The sequence below is a fragment of the Schistocerca nitens genome, chromosome 9, assembly GCF_023898315.1.
Source record: "Schistocerca nitens isolate TAMUIC-IGC-003100 chromosome 9, iqSchNite1.1, whole genome shotgun sequence".
Taxonomy (NCBI): Eukaryota; Metazoa; Arthropoda; class Insecta; order Orthoptera; family Acrididae; genus Schistocerca; species Schistocerca nitens.
The window spans coordinates 217,839,346-217,862,889 of NC_064622.1; the positions used below are offsets into that span (position 1 = coordinate 217,839,346).

The 23,544-nt window shown below is 37.3% G+C and overlaps 1 protein-coding gene across 1 annotated transcript in view; it reads left to right on the forward strand.

Moving 5' to 3' along the window:
* LOC126203379 (putative fatty acyl-CoA reductase CG5065) overlaps nucleotides 1–23,544 on the forward strand; it is a 190,116-nt gene that overhangs the window by 44,247 nt on the left and 122,325 nt on the right. Inside the window, exon 2 of the mRNA XM_049937676.1 lies at nucleotides 20,734–20,982. Within this exon, the coding sequence (XP_049793633.1) occupies nucleotides 20,734–20,982 (249 nt within the window). The remainder of the gene's footprint in view (nucleotides 1–20,733; nucleotides 20,983–23,544) is intronic.

Here is a 23,544-nt window from a genome sequence, read left to right on the forward strand (position 1 = left end):
AACTATTATTAGGGATCTTGTACACTTATTCAAAAAAAATTAAATAAAGACATTAACGTCCTACATTATCAGTAACCGTATCAAAATAAATGCAGAATTAGAAGTAGGTAAAATTTATGACACTAGGTACGAAAGATAACTTACTGTTTATTTTTAAAATTTTGGATGCCACACATTTCGGCAAAGCTATAATAACAATTAGCACAATTTTATAATAAAACAAGAATGAAACAGGCCAACTTTGTTGAAGCTTCTGATAATTCCGATGCACTAACAGTTTCACTTTCACATGTAATCATTTTCTCCAAATCGTCACTTGTATCTGAAGTGCTGATGTCAACAGTGAGGTTGTCAATGGCTTTTTCCATCACACCATCATGCCTCCAGTACTCCTGCTGAAGCTGTTGTACCTTTTTGCAGTAACCTTTCCAGTCTTCCTCAGTAACAGCCTGAAAACAAGCACTTGCAAGAGTCAACAGATTTTCAGATGACATTTCATCTGTAATGTTGCAATCCTGAAAGAGTCTTTTTATTTTTGCCCATGCTAGCTCAATGGCATTCAAATCACAATTGCATGGCGGCAAGTGAATTACTTTGTGGTCCTCTCTTGTTGCCAGTATGGCAACTGCATACGACTTTGCTGCCACCCTATTCTCCTGAATCTGGGGGTACAGAGCCTCCTTTGTCATAGTCCCATCACATTGGATTTTTCTATTCTGCAGCTACTGTATCGTAGATAATTTCCTATCATATTTAGTGGGTGGTTTGTTGAGTTGTCTGCTGTGATAAGGTGCATTGTCCATGATTATTATAGAGTGTGGAGGAAGATTTGGGAGTAAAGTTCTTCAAACCATTTTTTGAAATTAGCAGAATTCATATGCCCATGGTAATCTCCCTGGGTTGATTTGGCCCAGAACTTTAGCTTTGTCTGCCTAACAAATCCATTTTTAGACCATACACTTCCAACTATTAGTCTCTTTTTATGAACTGAAACTGCATTCAAATATTTTGAGAAATGGGTTAAAGCATACAATTAGTCATTACTATAAGTGTCTGTCTTTCTACTGGCTCTATCAGTAAAAGAGTACAGTCAAAACACAGCTACTACACTCTGACAGCAACAGCATAGCTATGCGAATGACATAGCAGGCAACAAAGCAGACAACAAAGGCAGTGTACACTGCACAGTTGGCAACATGTATAAATCACCACTCTAAGCCACACCATGAAATTTCTCTACAGCAGCCGTTAGTTTCCCATCTGGAACTAGGGGGCACCAATAACAAGTGATAGTTCCCATACAGTATGCAAAAAAATTTCTGTATGTGAACTCAATAAACGTAAGCATGTTAGACAGATCCGTGCATATCAGCCATGGCCTTCAGTTAAATCACAGTGGGAAACAATTTTTGGTTGAAGAAATCTGTTGTTAGCACATTTGAGTCACAAGAGACATAGTATAGAAGCATTTCAAAGTACTTTGGACAAATGAGTCATAAAGAGAGATGCAATACTTATAAAAAGGGTGGAAGACATTTTTTGGGAAGTAGACTGTATCACAAAAAGATGTGATGCAGACCTAAATTGCAAATACAGACTAAAGATTGTACACCAGAATGTATGGTCATTAACAAACAAAGTTGATGAAATAAATATACTCCTCAACAGTGAATGGAAAGATGTTTCAGTTTTATGTTTTTCTGAACATTGGTTGAAAATGAGTATTTGCAATACTTAAAAATATTGCATTTTAACCTTGCAAATTGGTTTTTTGGACTGGAATCAAAACATGAGGGATCTTGTATTTATGTAAAAGAAGATGTAGATTATAAGAATACAGCCCCTGTATGCACACTAGTTTCTGAAAGAGACTTTGAAATCTCTGTTGAGTTAATGTCTGCAAAAAACAAATTATTTTATGTGTGTGTGTAGATCTCCTCTTAGCAATATAAGTGGTTAAAAAAACAATATAAGTGGTTAAGAAAAAGAAGAAAACTGGACCTTGCTTTAGTCAAACTCAAGACAACTGGGAAAACAATGGTACTGTGTGGAGATTTTAATACTGACTTTCTGAGCCATAGCCCTCAGAGGGAAAAGTTCTTAAATGTTATAAAAGCCTACAACCTATGTCTGACTGTTAACTCTCTGATACATGTAACAAAAACTAGTATCATTCTCCTTGATCTGGTATGTGTAAAAATGGACAAGTGTACACCAGAAAACTTTGATACCGGCTATAGTGACCACCTTTCGCAATTACTAACCATACCTGCAAATCACATTTCGTCAAGTGTACAAAATATTATCCATAAAAGACTTACAATCAGTATCTAATCAGTGACCGGTCTTGGAGAGAAGTATGTGATACCTCTATTACCAATGGAAAGATGGAAAATTTTTTGAACATATTCAAGCATAACTTTGACATGGCTTTTCCACAAAGGAAATTGATTTCCAGAAGCACAGACAGATTCAAAAACTGGATATTATCAGTCATTAGAGTATCTCGTAAAAGGAAGCAGGAACTTTTTTCTGCAATCAAAAACTGACAGCAGTCGAGAATTTCTTAGTTATTTCAAAAAATACAAGAAAGGTTTGAAATGTGTCATAAAAGAGACAAAAATTAAGGGAAATTACAGATATATTATGAAGTCATCCAACAAAACTAAATCCATGTGGAAAGCTGTGCAGGATCATCCAAGGAGGAAGACAACTCACAAAAATTTTGTGATATCACACGATGGCAAGAATGTCACTGACCCTAGGGCAATTGCAAACAGCTTCAGTTGTTATTATGCAACTGTTGCTGGAAAATTAGTGAAGAAAAAACCGTCAATTCACCTAATACAACATTGAAAAAACTTTCATCCATTGAAATAAATAATATATCCATGTTCCTCAGTCAAATAGGCCCAACAGAACTCCTAAATACCATTAATTCACTGAAGAGTAATTATTCAGCTGTATTGATGATATTCCAGAATATATTATGAAAATAATAGCAGGACACAAACTCTCTCCTTTATTAGACATATGCAACTCATCCTTGTTATGAGGTGTCTTTTCACAGCAACTGAAAATAGCAAAAGTAATACCCCTATACAAAAAAGGTGATCAGCAATGTATGGGTAACTATAGGCTTGTGTCACTACTGTTAGTGTTTTCAAAAATTCTTGAAAAAGTGTTCCTTTCAACAAAAATATTATTTATGGATGTCAACATGGATGAAGACCACAGTGATCAACTGAAACAGCCACTTTCAACCTGATAAACCATCTCTTAAATGCAGCAGAAACCTGATAAACCATCTCTTAAATGCAGTGGACAACCACAGAAGAATCTTACATTTATTCTTGGACCTAATAAAAGCTTTTGGTGTGATTAATCATTCTGTGCTCCAGAGAAAGTTTGAATGGTATAGTGTAAGAAGTGTCCCAAATCAGTGCATTAATTCATATTTGGAATATCACTCTCATGTAACTGAAATTAAGTACATGGAAGGAAATGAACTCAGGGTACAGCTTTCAGAATCATGTGGACTAAGTCATGGTGTCACACAGGGCTCTATTTTAGATCACTTCCTTTTTTTGGTATTCATTAATGATTTTCGATTACGTGTTATGGATTCTGAACCAGTACTGTGTGCACATTGCACCAGTCTATTGATTGAAGGAAATGGAGAAGAAAATCTTACTGCATCTGCAAAATTAATGTGATAAGTGAAATTACATCTATGAATATGTCTGTCAAGCACATAAGAAGATTAAGCACCACATGCTTAACAAATGTCACTACAGTATAAGTGAATAACTCTGCTCAACTGTATAAGAATATATGATATCATAAATGTGACAAATGAAATCACAACAACAAGGAATAAGTCTGTCAAGCACATAAGAAATTATGTTATAAAAACACTTATTAGTTGTATACTGTATTAAACATAAGATAGATTCATATGAATTCAGCATAGAAAAAATTTTTGTAAGTTATTATATAGTTGTTGAAATGTTTCCTGACAAATCTTATATCACAAATGTGATCACAGGGATGATAATAAATAAATAAGTAAATAAAAGTTATTACAAAAAAAATTTCTGCATGGTTTACCAGAAACAGGCTAATAGTTAATCCCCAAAAAACAACACTTGTGAATTTCCACACTGATCAAAATAAAAATGCAGCACAACCAGTAATATGTATAGATAACCAAAACATTAGTGCTGTCACTGAAATTAAATTTCTTGGGATACATATCCAGAAAAATCTTAAATGGAGCTCTCATATCACATCCCTAAATTCAGAATTAGCAGAAATGAGCTACATATTAAGAATTCTTTTCAACAATACTAGTGCAGAAATAGTTAGGGCTGTATACTTTGTTCGTGTACATTCAATACTGAAGTACAGTATCATTTTCTGGGGAAATCTACACCAGGCCAAAACAGTTTTTAGGAAACAAAAGGCAGTTATTAGAATAATGAAACAAGCAAGCAGTAGAAAACCATGCAAACCTTTCTTTAAAGATCTAAAGATCTTACCTCTTCCCTGCATTTATATAGTGGAAGGAGTCACGCACGTCAAAAAATTGTACTGAGAAAAGAAAACCTTTTTCCACAAACAAAAATATCCATGATTACAGTACCAGATCAGACAGTGACATGCGTGTTAGTCATTGTAACACCACAATATGTGAAAAAGGTGTATATCATGCAAGAACAAAACTATACAATAGATTACCAAGGCATATAGAATCTCTTCCTGAACTACTACTACTACAACTACATGCTTTAAAAAGTTCATGACAGCCTACATTCTGAAAAACTGCTACTATGCAATCTCACAGTATTTATGAAAGAAAAAGGGTAATTTGTATCTTTAATTGCAAAAATAAGTTATAAATATACAGTATTTAATAAAATTTGTAACTATTAACTGTATAGATCCAATTTGTTATAAAAAATTAAATGATATATGTTTGATTTTTGTAAAACCAATAGATAAAAGGTTTTCTGTCCAATATCCTGTGTATGATATATATACTGAAAAAGATATTTGCATGGACAAATAAATAAATAAATAAAATTCAGTCATTAGTTGCACATTTAGGAAGTTTGTTCTGTTTTACAAGTTAAATCAGATCAATATGTCATTTTCAGAATTTTTTAAACAAATTAGCTATATAGTATGAAAGTTCACCTACCACAGGGATTATACGAGGAGTGTTCAATAAGTAATGCAACACATTTTTTTTTTCTGAAAGCAGGTTGGTTTTTTTCAGGTTTCCAATATACCTTATTATTCCCCCATTCTCTTGACTACAAAACCGTACTTTTCAGCATGATCTCCATTAAATTTGATGGTCTTATGCCACCTTACTTGTAGCGGTTCCACCTGCTTCACTCCTTCATTGATTGTCTTCGGTGTCAACGTACTGCATTGCTACACTGGCTGAAAAATGGGGTTTGTAATTTGGATGCTGACTATGGTAAATAATGTAGCCAATAGATGCACAGTTACGTTTCACAGTACTTTAATTTCACTGTTCACAACCCCCCAATAAAACACAGCTATTTGGCCAGTGCACTATTGTTTAACTTTCAATAAGCCTCATTAGGTTTGCATGCAAACCTCCACACACTGCTACAATAGTTTCCTGTTGAAAACCTAAGAGCAGTAAAACCTAACTACCAAGTTCACAGTTCTTGAAGAATAGAAAGGTACATATGGAGCAGACATTGTTGTTGTTTTAACATACAGCCTGATTGTGTAACACTGTTTCACAGTTAAGTTAAAGCATTGTTGTTATTCTAACCAACAATGGCTCCTTGTCTGACACTTGGCCATGGAATGACTGTCTCTTGGCCAAAAATTGGGCCCTTATATATCGTCACAATAATAGGTGCTGAAAGTACATATCGTTCGAATTTTAATTTACAGAAATTACAATAAAAACTTAACTCATTAAATTAACTGAATACATTGAAACATTGGTTCTTTTTAACAGTTTCTTCTACTACAAGGGTTAGGCCAAGTTATTTGTTTAAATGCTGAAATTAACAAATATAGTTATGCAAGCAATACTTTTGACAAAACTGTTAATTACTTTGGAATTAATGAAGAGCTGGTTTTGCTAACAATGTTTTTGAAAATAACCAAATAGATACTTTAGGATTAGTAGCATTTTGTCTTCCAAACATTTATAATTAGTGCAGAATTTATATTTGTTTATATGTCAATAATAGAATTAAAGTTATGAAACAATTACTAATTTCACCCTATAATGAAAGATACTAACTAGTAATAGCCAAAATAAATTATAAAATCAATTACATACACAAAAATAAACATAAAATTAGATCTGGTGTTATATTCTTTAAAACTGAGGCCAATCTTTCTCTTTTATGAAAATGCATATTATATTCACTTATGCTAATGGTAAACAGTTAAAAGTGAAAAAACAAATCTAAGGAGGCAGATAGAAAAACAAGAGGGGAATTAAAATTATCTCAGCTTGCTTCATCACATTCTGAGAAGGCCTGTATGCTTGCATGTTATCACTCTCCTGGTTGATGCTGGAGCCAATGTCTTGATGCATCAAAAACCTATCATCATTCACATATTGCATCCTGTGGACAGTATTGTTCATTGGGCCAAACGGACGGAAGTCAGAAGGTGTGAGATTCAGGATGTGGGGTGGCTGAGGAAGAACAGTCCAGTGAAGTTTTGTGAGTTCCTCTTGGGTGCACATACACGTCTGAAGTCTTGCATTGTAATGGAGAAGGAGAGGTTTGTTTGCATTTTTCGTGGCAACAAACACACTGAAGTTGTTTCTTCAATTTCCTGAGGGTAGCCCAATACACTTGAGAGTTGATTGTTGCACTTTGAGGGAGGACATCACGCAAAATTACCCTTTCAGAGTACCAGATAACTGACACCATCTGAGTGTGCAGCTCTGAACTTTTTCTTCAGAAGTGAGGTGATGTGGTACCACCCCATGGATTTGCTGTTTTTTTTCCAGTTCAGAGTGATGAATCCATGTTTCATCACCTGTGGCAATGTTTGACAAAAATTTGTCATAGTCAGCCTTGCAACATGCAAGCAATTCTGTACAGATGCTCCTTCACTGCTCTTTATGGGTCTTCTGTTAGGCAGCGAGAAACCAGTGGGCTCACTCCTCTGAGTACCCCAACTGGCAGATGAGGGCGTCGGTATTACTAACAGAGATGTCCATTTGACCAGCGAGATGTCTGTGATCTGTCAGTCACCTTGAATGAGAGTGTCTGCATGTTTCAACACTGCAGGAGTCACAGGTGTGTGTGGGTGGCTGGCACGCAGGAGATCAGACAGGTTTGTGCAACCTTGTTGCAATGATGACAGATGCCTTGCCCAATGATTCACCATGCATTTGTTCACTGACAGGTCTCCAAAGATTTTCTGCAAATGCCTGTGAATATCTATGATCTTCTGGTTTTGTGGCAAAATAAAATGACAGCTTTCTGCTTGGAACACATGTCTGTTTCAGACACCTTTTTGAGTGCTGACACCTATCAGAACTTCATGAAACCATAGGGGCCGAAGTGGAATATTTCATAATGTTTCACAACAAATTCTGCATTTTTTCAAATGAAATTGGATGAGAAAAAAAGTGTTGCATTACTGAACTGACTTTTGATGTGAAAATTGCCATGAATACCATCTTGCTTGATAGATACGAACAAGCTTAAATAAATTGTGAAGTTGATGAGCTCATCACAAATGAAATTAAGAGCAGTCATAGAAATAAAAAGAAAAGCTATTTATTAGTCATGAACTGTACATTAAAACTGAAGAAATTGCAAAAAGGTAGGCAATTAAGGAGATGCTACCAAGATAAGATGAAAGAAACAGAAGGTGTGACAGTTTCAGAGGGCTGACTGAAACAGAGTAAAGGAAAACAGGAGAAAACCCAGCAGAAATACTTAAATGTTACAGGTGACATTGAATGTAATTAATGAAAGAAGAAAATATAAAATCCTGCAAATGAACCAGGTGGAAGGGAACACAAACATCTAAAAGGTGAGATTGAGTGGAAGTGCAAAATGGTTAAGCAGAAATAGCTAGAGGGCAAATGTATGGGTATAGAAGCATATGTAACTAGGGGAGAGAGAGAGACCACCTACAGGAAAACTGAATAGGTCTTTGGGGATAAGAGAAGCATCTGTATGAATATCAAGAGCACAGATGGAAAACCAGTACTAAGCAAAGAAGGGAAAACTGGAAGTTGAAAGGAGTATATAGAGGGGCTATACAAGGTAAATGAACTTCAAGGTAATATTACAGAACAGGAAGTGAACATGGATGAAGATGAGACAGGAAATATGATACTGTGAGAAGAATTTGACAGAGAGCTGTGAGGTCTAAGTTGAAACAAAGCCCCTGGAGTAGGTGACATTATGTCAGTACTATTGATAACCTTGCCAGAGCCAGCCATCGCAAAACTATTCCTTCTGGTGTGCAAGATGTATGAGACAGGAATAATACCCTCAGACTTCAAGTGTAATCTAATAATTGGAATTCCAAAGAAACCAGATGCTGATAGGTATGAATTTTACCAAAGTACCAGTTTAATAAGTTATTGTTTGCAAAATACTAACATGAATTCTTTACAGAAGGATGGAAAAACTGTTAGAAGTTGACCTCTGAGAAAATCAGTTTGGACTCTGGAGAAACGTAGGAACACGCAAGGCAGTAGTGACTCTACTGTATTACAAGATAGGATAAGGAAAGGCAAACATACATTCATCGCATTTGTAGACTTAGAGAAAGCTTTTGACCATTATGACTGGAAAACACTCTTTGAAGCTGTAAAGGTACAGTGCTAAAATGCATGGACCAAAATGTTATTTACAACTTGAACAGAAACCAGACGTCAGCTATAACAGTTGAGGGGCATGAAAGGGAAGATATGGTTGAAAAGGATATAAGAGAGATTTGTAGACTATCTTCAATGTTGTTCAACCTGAACACTGAGAAAGCATTAAAGGAAACCAAAGAAAAATTTGGAGAAGGAATTGAAGTACAGGGTGAAGAAATAAAAATTTGAAGTTCGCCAGTGACATTGTAATCTTATCAGAGATGGAAAAGGATCTGGATGAATAGTTGAATGGAATGAACAATATATTAAATTCAGTGTAATATATGTCTGAGTTTAGTGAGGTCTATGAGACTGAAATCAGAGACATTGATTGTGAAGATGATTGCACTTGGAGACGAATGTCATAAGGACACAGGGGAACTGTATCATGTGGTGCACTGGGAAGGGTGGAGGACTGGATAGAGTCACCATTGCTTGCAGCGAGACCCTCATCATGAGTCGGTTCCTGAGGTGAATCTGTCGTTGGAGGAGGGTACTTGTCCAGTGTCCAAGCTGGTTTAACATTGTTAATAGAAACTGTTTGACATTTCCCACTGAGAAGGTTGTTTGTTGCATTATTTACATGGCTAAGTACCCTATGCTGACTGGAGTATGGAGGCTGGAGGGCTTCCTGGACTGTGTCATCATGTAGCATGATGAACTTATAATGTTCCAGATCGCTGTGTGTGAACACTTGCAACAGGATGTCAGCACACAGGATTGGTGTGAATATAGTAGTGAAGTGAGAACACATGAGCTCATCTACAGCTGAAAGCTTGTACCAAGATGGGAGTTCAGTGTCCTGAACGAACTCTGCATGTAGCATTAGAGGCTCGCCAGAAAGGACATTAGTGAAGGAGGCATTCAGGTCATCTTTGTGAGCTGAGCAGATGCCAATTAAGACCCACAGCAGGGACTCTGACTAGGAAACACTGTCATATACCATCTCTGCGATCATTGGACAGCTTTTTATAATGGTATTATTACAAACGAACTGTCTGCAAAGATGAACGACCACTGCCAAACTGTGACCAAGAGCAAAGTAGACCACGTTGGGACACAACATGCATCTGAACATAAAATTCTTGATTTCAATGAGTGCTTCATGCCAAAGCCATCTGGATCCTCCCCATCACCACCAACTTTTCTTAACTGCACAGATGGAAGTTATCCTCACAACACATTCTCCCCTTCTAAAACTATCCCAGGCTCATCTATGGTAACCAACTGTCCCCCATCTTCCACCCAACAGTTTCCACCACTTCTGTACTGTTGTTTTCTTCCTCAATCTTGTCTTCTACCCTCTTTATGTGCCACTCTCTGCCAATGTACCTCTCTGTCTTTCCCCTTCCCTTCTCCTCTCCTTCTTCCCACACAGCCTCTTGGTGCTGTGCCTGTTGGCAATCTAGACCATGTACACTGTGGCAGACAGCATTCTTCTGTTCCTTCCCCTCCTCCCCCCCTCCAGTCACCACCCTTCCCCTTCCACACTCCCTCCAGATTGCTGCTTCTGTTCTACATGACAGCTGCATTACAGACCAGCTACCAGAGATGGCTGCCATGTGTTTGTGAGATGTACTTGCTTGTGTGTATGTGTGTGTGTGTGTGTGAGCTGACAAAGGCTTTGGCCAATGTCTAATGTGTGTCTTTCCTTTGTGCCTGTCTGCAACTCAGCATGTCATCTTTAAGGTAAATAGCAATCTATCTTTTCCTGATATTGCTCATTTGAAAAAAATATAGATATTATCAGTTTATTAAGCTATCATCAGAACAAAGCAAAAGCAACCAAGATTCGAGTCTAGACCTTCTTTAACATAAACAGTTTAAAACATCATTTACTCTTTGATTCCAAATTCTGGTGGTTTTTGTAACCCATACATAACCCTCTTTAATGTCAAAACATTTCCTTTATCATTTCAAAGATTAAAACTTTCAAGTTTCCCTAGAAAAATTTCCTCTTTGAGAGTGTCATTTAAAGAGACTGTATTATCAAGATGTGTGATATTTGAATCTAATTCAACAGATAAAACCATTAAAAATTTAAGTATAGAATGCCTTACCACAGAAGAAAAGATTTAATAATTATCAATTCCAGCTTTCCAAGTGAACCCCCTGCCACTCACCCAGCACAATGCTCCATTTCCCTTCTCTGTTGACTTTTTTCTTGAATACCTATTTCCACAGCACAACACTAGCACTTTCTGGAAGATTAACCACTACCCAAGCATTGTGGTCTTCAAAAGCTTGTATTTTTTCATCCATATTATGTTTCCAACCTTTTGTTTCAAGTCTCAAAATGCGCTCCTGCATGGTTGTTGGGCCCTCCATTTGAATTGAAGTTCCAGCAGAAAAGTGGGTCTCATAATCATCAAATCTTCTGTTTGATTGGCTTTGCCACTGTGAACTTCTAATCTTCTTCACTTCATCTTCTTGTGAAACAAGTTTTTGATCATCTGTTTTTTTCTCTGATCTTAATGAGTTTTCTGAAGTATCATGCAGTATAGGCTCAGCTTTTTCTTTTTCTTTATCTTCCCCTACTCAACACATGATTTCTTGATGAGTCTTTATTTCATTTCCTACATGATTAACATTTTCCATTGCAGTCACATCTCAGCTTATCACTACATCATGTGCTTCTGTATCATAAAGCCTGAGGTGGCCTGCCATGGTCCGCTCCGCATGGCTTTCCCCGTCAGAGGTTCGAGTTGTTCCTTGGACATGGGTGTGTGTGCCATCCTTAGTGTAAATTAGTTTAAGTTAGATTAAGTAGTGTGTAAGCTTAGGGACTGATGACCTCAGCAGTTTGGTCCCATAAGCCCTTACCAAAAATTTAAAAATTTCCAATTTTCCATAAAGCCTGTCGCAAGCTGGGTGTGTTGTACTTGCGATCTCGTTATCGTATTCTTGTTTGCAGCAAGAATAAGATAGGCATGATGTATATTACTGTCCAACACTTCATTTAGGCAAGAAGTTATTTTTAGCTTACATAACAGCAGGAAAAACATTACGAAACATTTCCAGTGCCACAAATATAACCAGTATTTTGGCAACTAAGTCTGCCCCGATAGCTGAGTGGTCAGTGCAGCAGTCTGTCATGCCAAGGGGTCTTGGTTCAATTCCCAGCTGGGTCAGAGATTTTCCCTGCTCAAGGACTGGGCGTTGTGTTGTCCTCATTATCATTTCATCATCATCAGTGGAAGACAACGGGAAACTACCACTGGAATCACTTCCCTAGTGGCTCATGCGGTGGACCTCTCTGACGAGGCTTCCCCCATGACAAGACCTGCCAGAAGTGACGTCCCTGATGCATGCCAGGAAGTATATCTGTCATCTGGAATGCATTTTCCATTCAATTGGAGCTGGTGATGGTGCTGGGTGGTGGGCGGAGGTTTTGCCTGATTGCATTGCAGATGTTAATGTGAAGAGTCTGGTTGCACTATATCGATGGACTCAGTATTCATCTTGCCATTGATGATGATATCAAATGTTTTGTCACTTCTACTGACAACATGATGTGGGACATTATATGGTGGTGTGAGTGTCAGTTTGATGCCCTCTACTAGCAACATTAAATATGTACAGGATCGTAGCTCCCGGGGTATGAATGCTTGTGATGTACCATGGCATGATGCTTCTTGCAGTCAGATCTGCATCAGCCTTTTTCTGAGGTGGATGACAAATACTGGTGCATTAACATCATCCAACGAAATCACATGTGGGTAGACAAACTCACTGGGAAGCTGTAGGACTTCTTCATATACAAGTTCTGCTGGTGAGGCATCTAGATCCAGTTTATAAATGTTACGTAGGCTGAGCAAAACCAGTGGTAATGCTGAGGTCCATTGTGATTCATGGCACATTAAGATGGCCTTAAGAGATGGGTGCCAGTGTTCAATCATGCCATTACTCGCAGGATGGTAACTTGTTGTTGTGTGATGCAATGCACCATGAAATTTACTTAGTTGGGCAAATAGGTCAGATTCTGTGGTAATATGAAGCAGACAACCAAAATGGGCAATCCAGTGTGACACAAATGCAATGGCTAGCATCTCAGTAGAAATGTTATCTACCGGAATAGCTTCTTGCCAGTGTGTGAATCAGTCTACTACTGTCAATAGGTAACATTGTGCTTCTGAAGGGGGCAGCAGACCTACTACATCAATATGAATATGGGCAAACCATGCTGTTCTGTCTGGAAATTTGCCCACCGGTGCAGAGACATGGCGAGAAATCTTGCTGTGCTGGCACTGTACGCCTACGTGAGCCCATGTGCGACAGTCTTTTTTTATTCCAGGCCACACAAAATGGCAAGCTATTAGTGTAATTGTTGCCTTCATGCTGGAGTGGCATAAATTATGTAAACTTTTGAAGGCTTGCTTGCGTAGCACCATTTTCCCAGTTGAAAAGTCACAATACAGCTTTACGTTTATACCTGGAATGTTGATTGGCTGAAACTGAAAATATGCATCTTGTAAACAATCTCAAAGTTTTAGGTCAGACTCCTATGCTTGGGCTAGATGAGTAAAATTACAGTCTTTGTGATGCTGATGCTGCCCACCCAGGATAGACCGTCTGCAATGACACTGTCAATTCCCATTATATGCCGTACATCAGTAGTGAATTGTGTGATGAACTCATGTTGGTTATATTGTCTTGGAGAACATTTGTCATTATTTTGCCAAAAGGCATAGGTGAGGGGTTTATGGTCTGTAAAAATGACAAAAACTCTAGCTTCCAGCTGTGTACAGAAATATTTAATGGATTCACAAACAGCCAACAATTTGCGATCGTATGCACTCCATTATTGCTGCACAGGAAATAGCTTTCATGAAAGGAATGTGAGACGCTGCCAGGATATGTCTACATATTGTTGCAAGACAGCACTGATTGCCATCTTGCTAGCATCTACTACCAGTGCAAGAGGTGCTTCCAAAGCTGGATGTGCAAGAAGGACTGCATCTGCTATACTTTTTTTGGCTGCTTCGAATGTGTTTTTCATCAACTCTGCCCACAATACCAAAGTTTTGCCTTTAACCTCAGGACCAGCTAAAGCTGCGGTAAGAGGCTCTTGGAATTCTGCCACATGAAGTAGGTGACGTCGGTAGAAATTAAGGACTCCCAAGTATCATTGTAGTTCTTTAGCAGTTTCTGGCTGTGGAATATTCAATATAGCCTCTACTTTCTCTGATAATGACTGGTCGATTTGATGAAATCCAGTGGCCTACAAAAGTAATCTCTGTCAGCCAAAAAGACACTTTGAGGTGTTCAACACTACTCTGTATTCATCAGTGTGTTTAAATACCTGAAGTAGGTGCTGTTTGTGTTCTTATGGGTTGCTGAAAAGATGAGTGTATCATCAAGATAAGCAAAACAACACTGCAAGCTTTGCAAAACAGAATCTATAAATCTTTGCCATGTCTGCTCAGCATATCATCAAGATATGCAAAACAATACTGCAAGCTTTGCAAAACAGAATCTATAAATCTTTGCCATGTCTGCACAGCATTTCTCAATCTGGACGTCATAAACAGGCTTTCAAACAGACCAAATGGCGTTATAATGGCCATTTTTGGAATGTCTCTTTCGGCAGCAGGAATCTGTGTATATGCCTTTGTGCAATCTAATACGCTAAACACCTTTTTTCCGCATAATGCGTAATTACAATGTTTCAAGTATACTGCCCTGCTATGTCAGAATCCATCAGCAGATGATGTTGTCTATTAGGCAGGCATTGGCGATGTCTGGCAGCAGTCAATAATGTGCTAAGAAATTGGCTCCAATTATAGGCTCGGTTATGTTCACCATGGTGAAATTCCACTTCAAGGTGCAACATAATCCCAGGTCCAACTCGATGTGCTGCATTCCATATGTCACAATGGTTGAGTTATTAGCCATGGAAAGGCAAAATGAGTTGGCTGGCTGATACTTGTGTAACTGGGTCCATGGTAAAATACTTAAGTTGGAACCTGTGTCCACCAAAAACTTGCACCATGTATTGCGATCTGTCATAAAGAGATGCAAGGATGGCGACCAACAGTCCAGAGTGACTACTTCTGCCTGTCACTTACAGCTGAGAAAGGTACATGGCAAAGTACAGTTGTGCACCTGATCTCCGAATTTCCTGTGGTACCAACACATCTGCCTGGGTGGAATCTTCAGCAGTGGCGGAATTTGTCGAGGAACAACTTCTAGATCATCTGTGGGATTGTACTCTAGTTTACCTGTTGGAGAGTATTTCACCCATCTGCTTACTCAGCGTGTTGACCTTACTCATGAGACTGTTGTAATCAGCTCGCGTTACCGCTGAGGTCCTCTTACATGCTGTCGTAACTTCAGGGCAGGAGGTGGGTAACATGGCATCTTGAATTCAATATGCCAGGTCCACAAAAAAAAGGCATCTTGTGACATGTCCATTTGCAATGCTATATGGCTTTCACCTGTGCCAGCAGACGGCTGCTCCACAATGTGCATAGTAATGAATCAGGCACCGTGCATGCGTCAACCTTGCTTCTTAAATGATGGAGGTACTGCAATGGTCTTCTGTCACTGACATCCTTTTGTGTGAGAACCTGACGCACTCATTTTTCCTGTGAAGCAGACACTCCTCGAATTAATTCAGTCTTTAATTTCACTAATGGTTCCGTATTTGGAGGTGAAGCTATGATATCTTGAACCTCAGCTGTGTAGCAGTGGTCCAGCTGACTGACCAGCAGTGTGAACTTAGTGGAGTTGGCAGTCACTCCAGTGCAGAGGAATCTCACTTCCACCTGCGCAAACCACACTGCTAGGTTGTGGGGCCAAAATGGGGGTAGCCAGTCTTGATATGGTTGGAGGATCCATCCCCGCACCAATTTCCAATTCTTGAAGTTCACTGCTAGCCATTTGTGCTGCTGGTTTATCCTCTCTCTAGCTGCTATCACGTTGGGGTCACCACTGTCGCAAGCTGGGTGTGTTGTACTTGCGATCTCATTATCATGTTCTTGTTCACAGTGAGAATATAATTCTGTCCAACACTTTATTTAGACAAGAAGCTATTTTTAGCTCACATAACAGCAGGTAAAACATGAAACATTTCCAGTGCCATGGATATTACCAGTTTTTTGGTAACTAAGTGAGGAAATTGTAACAGTAACAAGAGTACTGTAAAAGTCAAAGCAAATTATTAAATTCGTGGAGCCTTAAAAGTAAAAGCAAATTATTAAATTCGTGGATCATGTGGTGCAGCAAGGAGAAAGCATCTCACAGCGCTCCTGGCAGTCAGTGCACGAACCCTGTTGACATGTTCCAGCCAATTAGCTGATTAACTGACATCTGTTTTGGGTGATGCCCAACTACAAGCCTATAACATTTTGTAGTATAGCATTATCACACTCAGGTAATTTCCTTTGCCTTTTTATCCCATTTTGTACTCTTAACTTTGGGAATATGCATTATGACCTTGCTTCCAATTATCCTGAGATGACTGATGCTTGGTTTCTTACCACTCCTCAGTTCATTGAGTGTTTTCTTTCCTAAACTTAAACCCATTGACCTTTCTGCTGAAGCATTTTGTTCTGGTATGTAACTATTAGTTAGCTGATGTCATCCCAGGCTTTTTTAGCAAACTGTTAAATCTCGCACAACAGAATTCTTTGCCATTATTTGTTCTCACTGTTTTGGTTTCCTTTTCTTGCTGATTTCTTTTTCTTTTTTTTGTGTTTTTCATGAGTCTCATCCTCTGTCTTCAGGAACTACATGAATCGATTTTTGACCATTGTCAAAAACGAGAAAATACTTTACACCACCTTATTACTTACCGTGGTCCACAAAGATCTGCTTGTTGAACTTTAAGTAGCTTAAGAGCTTAAGTGCCTTGATGTGGAAAAGGCTGTCTTGTTTCCTTGCTTGTCTTCATTACAAACCACACAATTTTGTTGACTAATGTTAATCTTAACATCTTCACACATCATTCTTTCAACTGCACCATTTTTCATCATTATAAGATCCTTAGCATTTAAATGACCAAAGTTCTATGCCAAATGGACGTAGTAACCATTCCTAAAAAAATTTCTTCTCCTGTCAGTGTTCAGCTTATAAACATCATTAATAAGACCTACAGCTACAACTATTTCCTGATTCTTATTAAAAATATTACAGTGATCACTACCAAATTCAACTGAGTTCTTGTTCAGTCAGTCACACAGATAGTAAATCTGTTGTTAGTTACGCAGCACACACAGCATTTTTCACTATAATATCATAGAAGGTCCTCCCAACTGCTGTTGTAAAATAAATTGCCTCAGAGTACAACACTAGAATCAATCTGATTTGCTGCCACAATTTTATGCATGCTAACATTGTTCACTGTAATCTTCATCCAATTTTTATTTGCTGTGAGATGCACACTAGCACCCAAATCAACATATCAGTCACTGCTATTATAAGAACCACTTAAACTTGTTGCCCTGAAGACATTTCAGGTTATATTTTATCTGACATCTTTTCTCTCACTGTTAGAGCATTTACCTTTAAAATGTATTTGCTTTTTGCAGTTTCTACCAAATCAACTGTCACTTCTGCTCCTTTTGCATTCTTATGGAAACATGGTTCAATAGCAAGAATTATTTTCACTTGAGCCTTGGCATCTCCTGTTTCAACTACTTCTGAGACACATTTTGCCAGTCCTTTGAGAATAAGCATGTTCTTGATTGCAGATGACCAATCTCCATAATTGCTGTACCCTTTCAGCTTCGACACATTCATAAAATAATTTGTCACCTTCTGTTTTGAGTAAAACAACAGTATTTCCTGGACTTCAAATAATGACATGTTATTCCTGATCTTTTAACCATTTTAATTGAAAGTTATCTGGATACCTGTCAAGAGTTCTGTTGCATGTAGTTTCTGCTTATTATCTACTTCTACGGAGAACACTGGTAGGCAAATTACTGAACACTTTATCAAACCATGTCATGTTAAAAGAAACTTAGATATTCTACTGCACTCAGTGCTACAGGATGTTCATCAAACAGACATAATACACATGGCTCACTTGGTATGAGCAAAGCAAAGACACTTACATGTAAAAGAAAGACATACTAATGATCACAGCTCACACAGACCACACATATTTAATCTGAATGCTTCGATTAAGCTCAACAGATATAAGCACTTTTAAATTTATAGCAATTTATGGTTACATTATTTTTATTAAGCAACTATACTTATTCAGATCTTGCAGGAGGAATGGAACAGAAACTGAATAGATATTGTATTACAAGTACTTTACTTGCGATGAACAACAACCAATGCGTGTAATGCACATGGATGACATTGATGACAAAGAATGTGTAAATGAATGATACTACTCAGTTGAAACTTGTAATGCATAAGTAAAATAATTTGCCACTTGAACAGCATTTGACTGAAACACTGAACTTTAAAATGCTAAAATTCGGCCAGACATTTCATATAAAATCACAAAAAGTCTATTTTAGCTAAAACATAATGCATGAATGTTAGGTATCTGTTCTTTCATGTAGATGAAAATTTTATTACTTTATTATGAAAGATATGTTCATCAATATTTGGGATGCTCAAGTTTAGATTACAACTCAATCTGAAGTTGAACTGCCATCTGCCACTATTTCTAAGAAGTCAAACAGAGTTTAGTAAATAGCACTACTTACATTTGGCTAACAACAATGAGACAAACAAAATATGTCTATGATGTTAAATTTAAGAATGAAAGTGCTCTGCATGACTTAATTATATAGTCCTTGACTGGTCACATATCATCCACATCTTTCCTTACTTTTCCAGCAGCAAATATGTATGTCTAGTTTCTTCCAATAAGTGGTAACTCTTTCCAGATACTGGTATGGAAAATCTTGGCTGAAGTATAGCCTAAATAATGGGATGAAGAAATATGAAATCATGGTGTCATATATACAAATATGAGTGGTCAACAGTACTGGTATTTAAGTTCAGGAGTAGAATTACTTGTGGCCTACAAACTATATGGGGAATGTTTAATTAAGATCATTATTAATTAGAAGTCTCTTTGGTTACTTCATTATATTGTAAATTTCATATGTGAAATAAATTGAGCTGCTCGGGGGAACACAATGGTAAGCGCCATCACCGTGTATTTTGCGATAGATGGCTAATAACACCACCTGTGGGATGCACAATGCAGTAAACTTACTAGTAGTTCCAAATTCACTCAACATGTGTCAGGGCTGAGCTTAATGGTAAGCGCCACTGTCTGTCTGTTGCGGAAACATAATGGTAAGTGACAGAGAGAATGGCGGCAAGTAAAAACATCTCTGAGATTATGGCAACAGTGAACATGGCAGAAGACGAGAAATATACTTCCAGTGATACTAATATCTTCGAGAGGGATCCAGAATACATTCCTAATGATTCAGATGACTCAGAGGTATGTTATTTTGTAAATATACTGTCTTTAGTACGTCTCACGAACATAATGGTAAGTGCATGTACATACCATTATGTTCCTGAAGTACGTTAATTTTGAGGTTATTTTTGAATGGCTACATTTTTTTGGCTAAGTGGTGTATGAATGCACATTTCTCATTTATATTGTTACATGTAATAATAATAATGGTAACTAATAGTAGTTTTCGTTGTTATACAGGTTAATAGCGAATCAGATCATATTGCCCAAAACAACGAACAGTGTATCGCTCCTGCAGAAACCATTCAGGAACAGACAAAGAGGTCGTCTCGGAAAAGGTGCTGCTGTGGCGAAAATAAGAACTGGAACATGGTACTGTTTTGGAAATATCTAATTTCAACTGGTAGATTTCGTGTGATTAAACACCACTTCCCCGTGAGCAGGCACACAATGTTGCCATCTGATAGAGATTTCGCGACAATTGAAAATTACGTTCGCCGACAAGTACAAGATGTGTACAGTCCAGATCAGTGGTGTAAGATCATCAAGAAGTTGGCTAAGAAGAATCCATTGCTAGTATATAATATGAAAAGAGAGTATTTCTATGAAATACGATAATCTAAAGAAGCGTTTGTCTTCAGAAAGAAGACAGTTGATGGTCGAGATGTCAACCTAAGGAAAGTATGTAAGTGGAAGGTGACCTCCGAATATCCATCATCTTTATTCATCAGCAAGACATTTTGTCATGACATTTGGCATGAAATAAGCTTCAGGAAACGTGGAAGACGAGGAACAGTTCCTATGCTTCGACTTAAATACAATGGGCCAATGCTTATTGAAAAGAAGAAATTTGCTGACGTGCTGTCACTCCTAAATTACATACCTCCTGTCCACCATGGATTTATCGTGTCACTAAAGCCAACAGTTTTAGATGAAAAAGACATTAGTAATGAGAGTGATGAATGATTTTGCAGTTTCAGTAAAGTGTTGAAGACTTACTGTAAAATTTAATATGTAATGTTCTATCACTATGTGTTGTTAATGGTGTATGGTAATGTAATAATTTTTGTATATTTCATTTGTTTTAGTCAGTTCTAAGTTTCATTTATGTCAGAAGAAGATAGATGTTAGAATCACTACAGAATAAAGGGACTGTTCAAAAAAAAAATTATTCAGATTTGCAGATCAATTGAAACTTTAGATGCGCTGTATCTCGAAACTGTGATTTTGGCGCTTACCATTTTGTTCCCCCGAGCAGCTCAATTATGAAAATCAGTAATTTTCTCATTACTGGAAATTTGGTATAATCATGAGCAAGCATCTGATTAACCATTCTGTCTTGTTTCTTATTTTATCTATCAGACTTGCAGATACATTTAATAGAAAATTAGTGTGTGTAATTTTGAAGTTTTAATATCTATGACTTTAATCATTTCAGCTCTTTGATGTTGTGAAAAAGCAAAGACCAGAAGCTATTGAAAAACTGAAACCAGTGAAAGGTGATGTAACAGAGCTTGGGCTTGGGCTCAGTGATGAAGATCATGATTTGCTGGTACGGGAAGTCAATGTTGTTTTTCATGGTGCAGCAAGTGTACGTTTTGATGATAGTCTTGCCTATGCAACAATATTAAATGTAAGGGGCACCCGTGAGACTATTAATCTTGCCATGGAGATGAAGAATCTGAAGGTCAGTTGAAAGACATGTAAAAACACTGTACTAATGTAACAAATTCAATTCAGAAACTACTGTGACAGGTTTCAAATATAACAAACATTGAAACACAGATTATTCCAGTTAGTGAAAAAATTGTTAGAGCAAGAACCAGGAGAATATTAATTCAGTAATCATCAAATATTTGATAACAAATGAACCAGAAAATAAAAATTGAAAATCTCTTATGTGAATAAATAAAAAACCGAATCATGTATAATATTAGATATGAGGTCATTAATCATACAAGTTTTCCCTTGTGACTGTCTGAAACTTTCAGCTATGATTAATTATTAGAATGGAAAGGTTAGATTTATGGGATGACACCACATAAAACAGAACCATAGCGCAATCCTGAGTTGCTGAGATAGGAGCATTTTATTATGGTGACATATTGTGAGTAGGTCATAAGTGGTTACATCTCCTCCCTGATTTGTTTCACCTCTTCTGGCCTGAAGTTTAGACTGGATTTTTGCATATGCATTTCTTTCTTTTATGATTTGTAACTTTCATCTCTCCTCCAGTCTGTTAAAGTAAGGTTGTATTACTAAATGTCAGTACCATAAGCTGAGATTACATTGGCCCTCAACATGTACTTTTGGCCCATTATATCATTACCATGGAGTAAACAAGGCAGTATGATCTAGAAGGTTGTGAATTCGATGTAGCAATATTGTGTTGGCAGCACTGTACTTGATGTTCATTGTAAATATTTTAACAGCTGTTACACCCCAGTAACTTCTGCCGGGAGGATTTACATCAGTTAAACTAAAAATATGGTGAGTACAATTTTGTATTCTATCAGTATTAAGTACATCTACATCTATGTGGATACTCTACAAATCACATTTAAGTGCCTTGCAGAGGGTTCATCAAACCACCTTCACAATTCTCTATTATTCCAATTTCGTATAGCGTGTGAAAAGAATGAACACTTATATCTTTCTGTACAAGTTCTGATTTCCCTTATTTTATCGTGGTGATCATTCCTCCCTATGTAGGTCGGTGTCAACAAAGTATTTATGCATTCAGAGGAGAAAGAGAAAGATGGTGATTGGAATTTCATGAGATGATTTCATCACAAAACACCTTTCTTTTAATGATTTCCAGCCCAAATCCTGTATCATTTCTGTGACACTCTCTCCCATATTTCGCAATAATAGAAAATGTACTGCCTTTCTTTGAACTTTTTCAATGTACTCCATCAGTCCTATCTGGTAAGGATCCCACACCGTGAAGCAGTATTCTAAAAGAGGACGGACAAGCATAGTGTAGGCAGTCTCCTTAATAGGTCTGTTACATTATATAAGTGTCCTGGCAATAAAATGCAGCCTTTGGTTAGCCTTCCCCGCAACATTTTCTATATGTTCTTTCCAATTTAAGTTGTTCATAATTGTAATACCTAGGCATTTAGTTGAATTTATGGCTTTTAGATTAGACTGATTTATCATGTAACCAAAGCTTAACAAGTTTGCACTCATGTGGATGACCTCACACTTTTCATTATTTAGGGTCAACTGCCACTTTTCGCACCATTCAGATATTTTTTCTAAATCGTTTTGCAGTTTGTTTTGATCTTCTGGTGTATTTATTAGTTGATAATTGACAGCGTCATCTGCAAACAACTGAAGACGGCTCCTCAGATTGCCTCCCAAATTGTTTATATAGATAAGGAACAGCAAAGGGCCTATAACACTACCTTGGGCAATGCCTGAAATCACTTCTGTTTTACTCAATGACTTCCCATCAGTTACAATGTACTGTGACATGTCTGACAGGAAATTGCAAATCCAGATGATATTCCATAAACACTCAAGTGAAACTAAATAATTTGCCCCTGATTAGGAACTTTTAATATGTCACAAAATCGTTTTACTTTCTGACGCAATATGAAAACACAAGATCTGTGGCTATTAGATGATAAATTTACATGCAGAAACTCAAGAAATTAAACTATTAAAGCACACAGATGATACAATAAAATTCGCTCCTGGTTAGGAACTCGTAAATGACACAAAAGCGTTTACTTCCCTGTTGCTGCGTCTGTCTCGGTCGGCTACTGCTGCCTGACTGGTACTAAGATGAGAAATTGTCATTTGTGTGAAATTCAATTTAGGTAATGTATTTAATGTTTCTGTAAAATGGTGCATACTTTTTCAAAATATGAGGTTACATTAGCCCATGCCAAAGATATCCCAAAATGAAGACAAGGGGGTGCTAGAATGTGATAGTGTTCATGTGTCCCTGAAATGGGACTGAGATGAGTGATGAGGGTGCTAATGCAAACTTTATGGGAAGACAAAGTCTTACTGCAAATGGCCAAAACAAAAGATAAACAACATTTTTCTTGGGAAGATTTGATAAGAATTATCAGTCTAACATGACTAACAAAATGTAGCTATTTTTAAGTAACAGAGCTTCATTAATTTTCATAAGAAGACTCATATCCATACCATTCAGTGTCTTTACATATGACATAGTTTCTTTGCAGATAGTGACCACAGTGTAACATATAACTTGAAAATTAATTAGTCAATT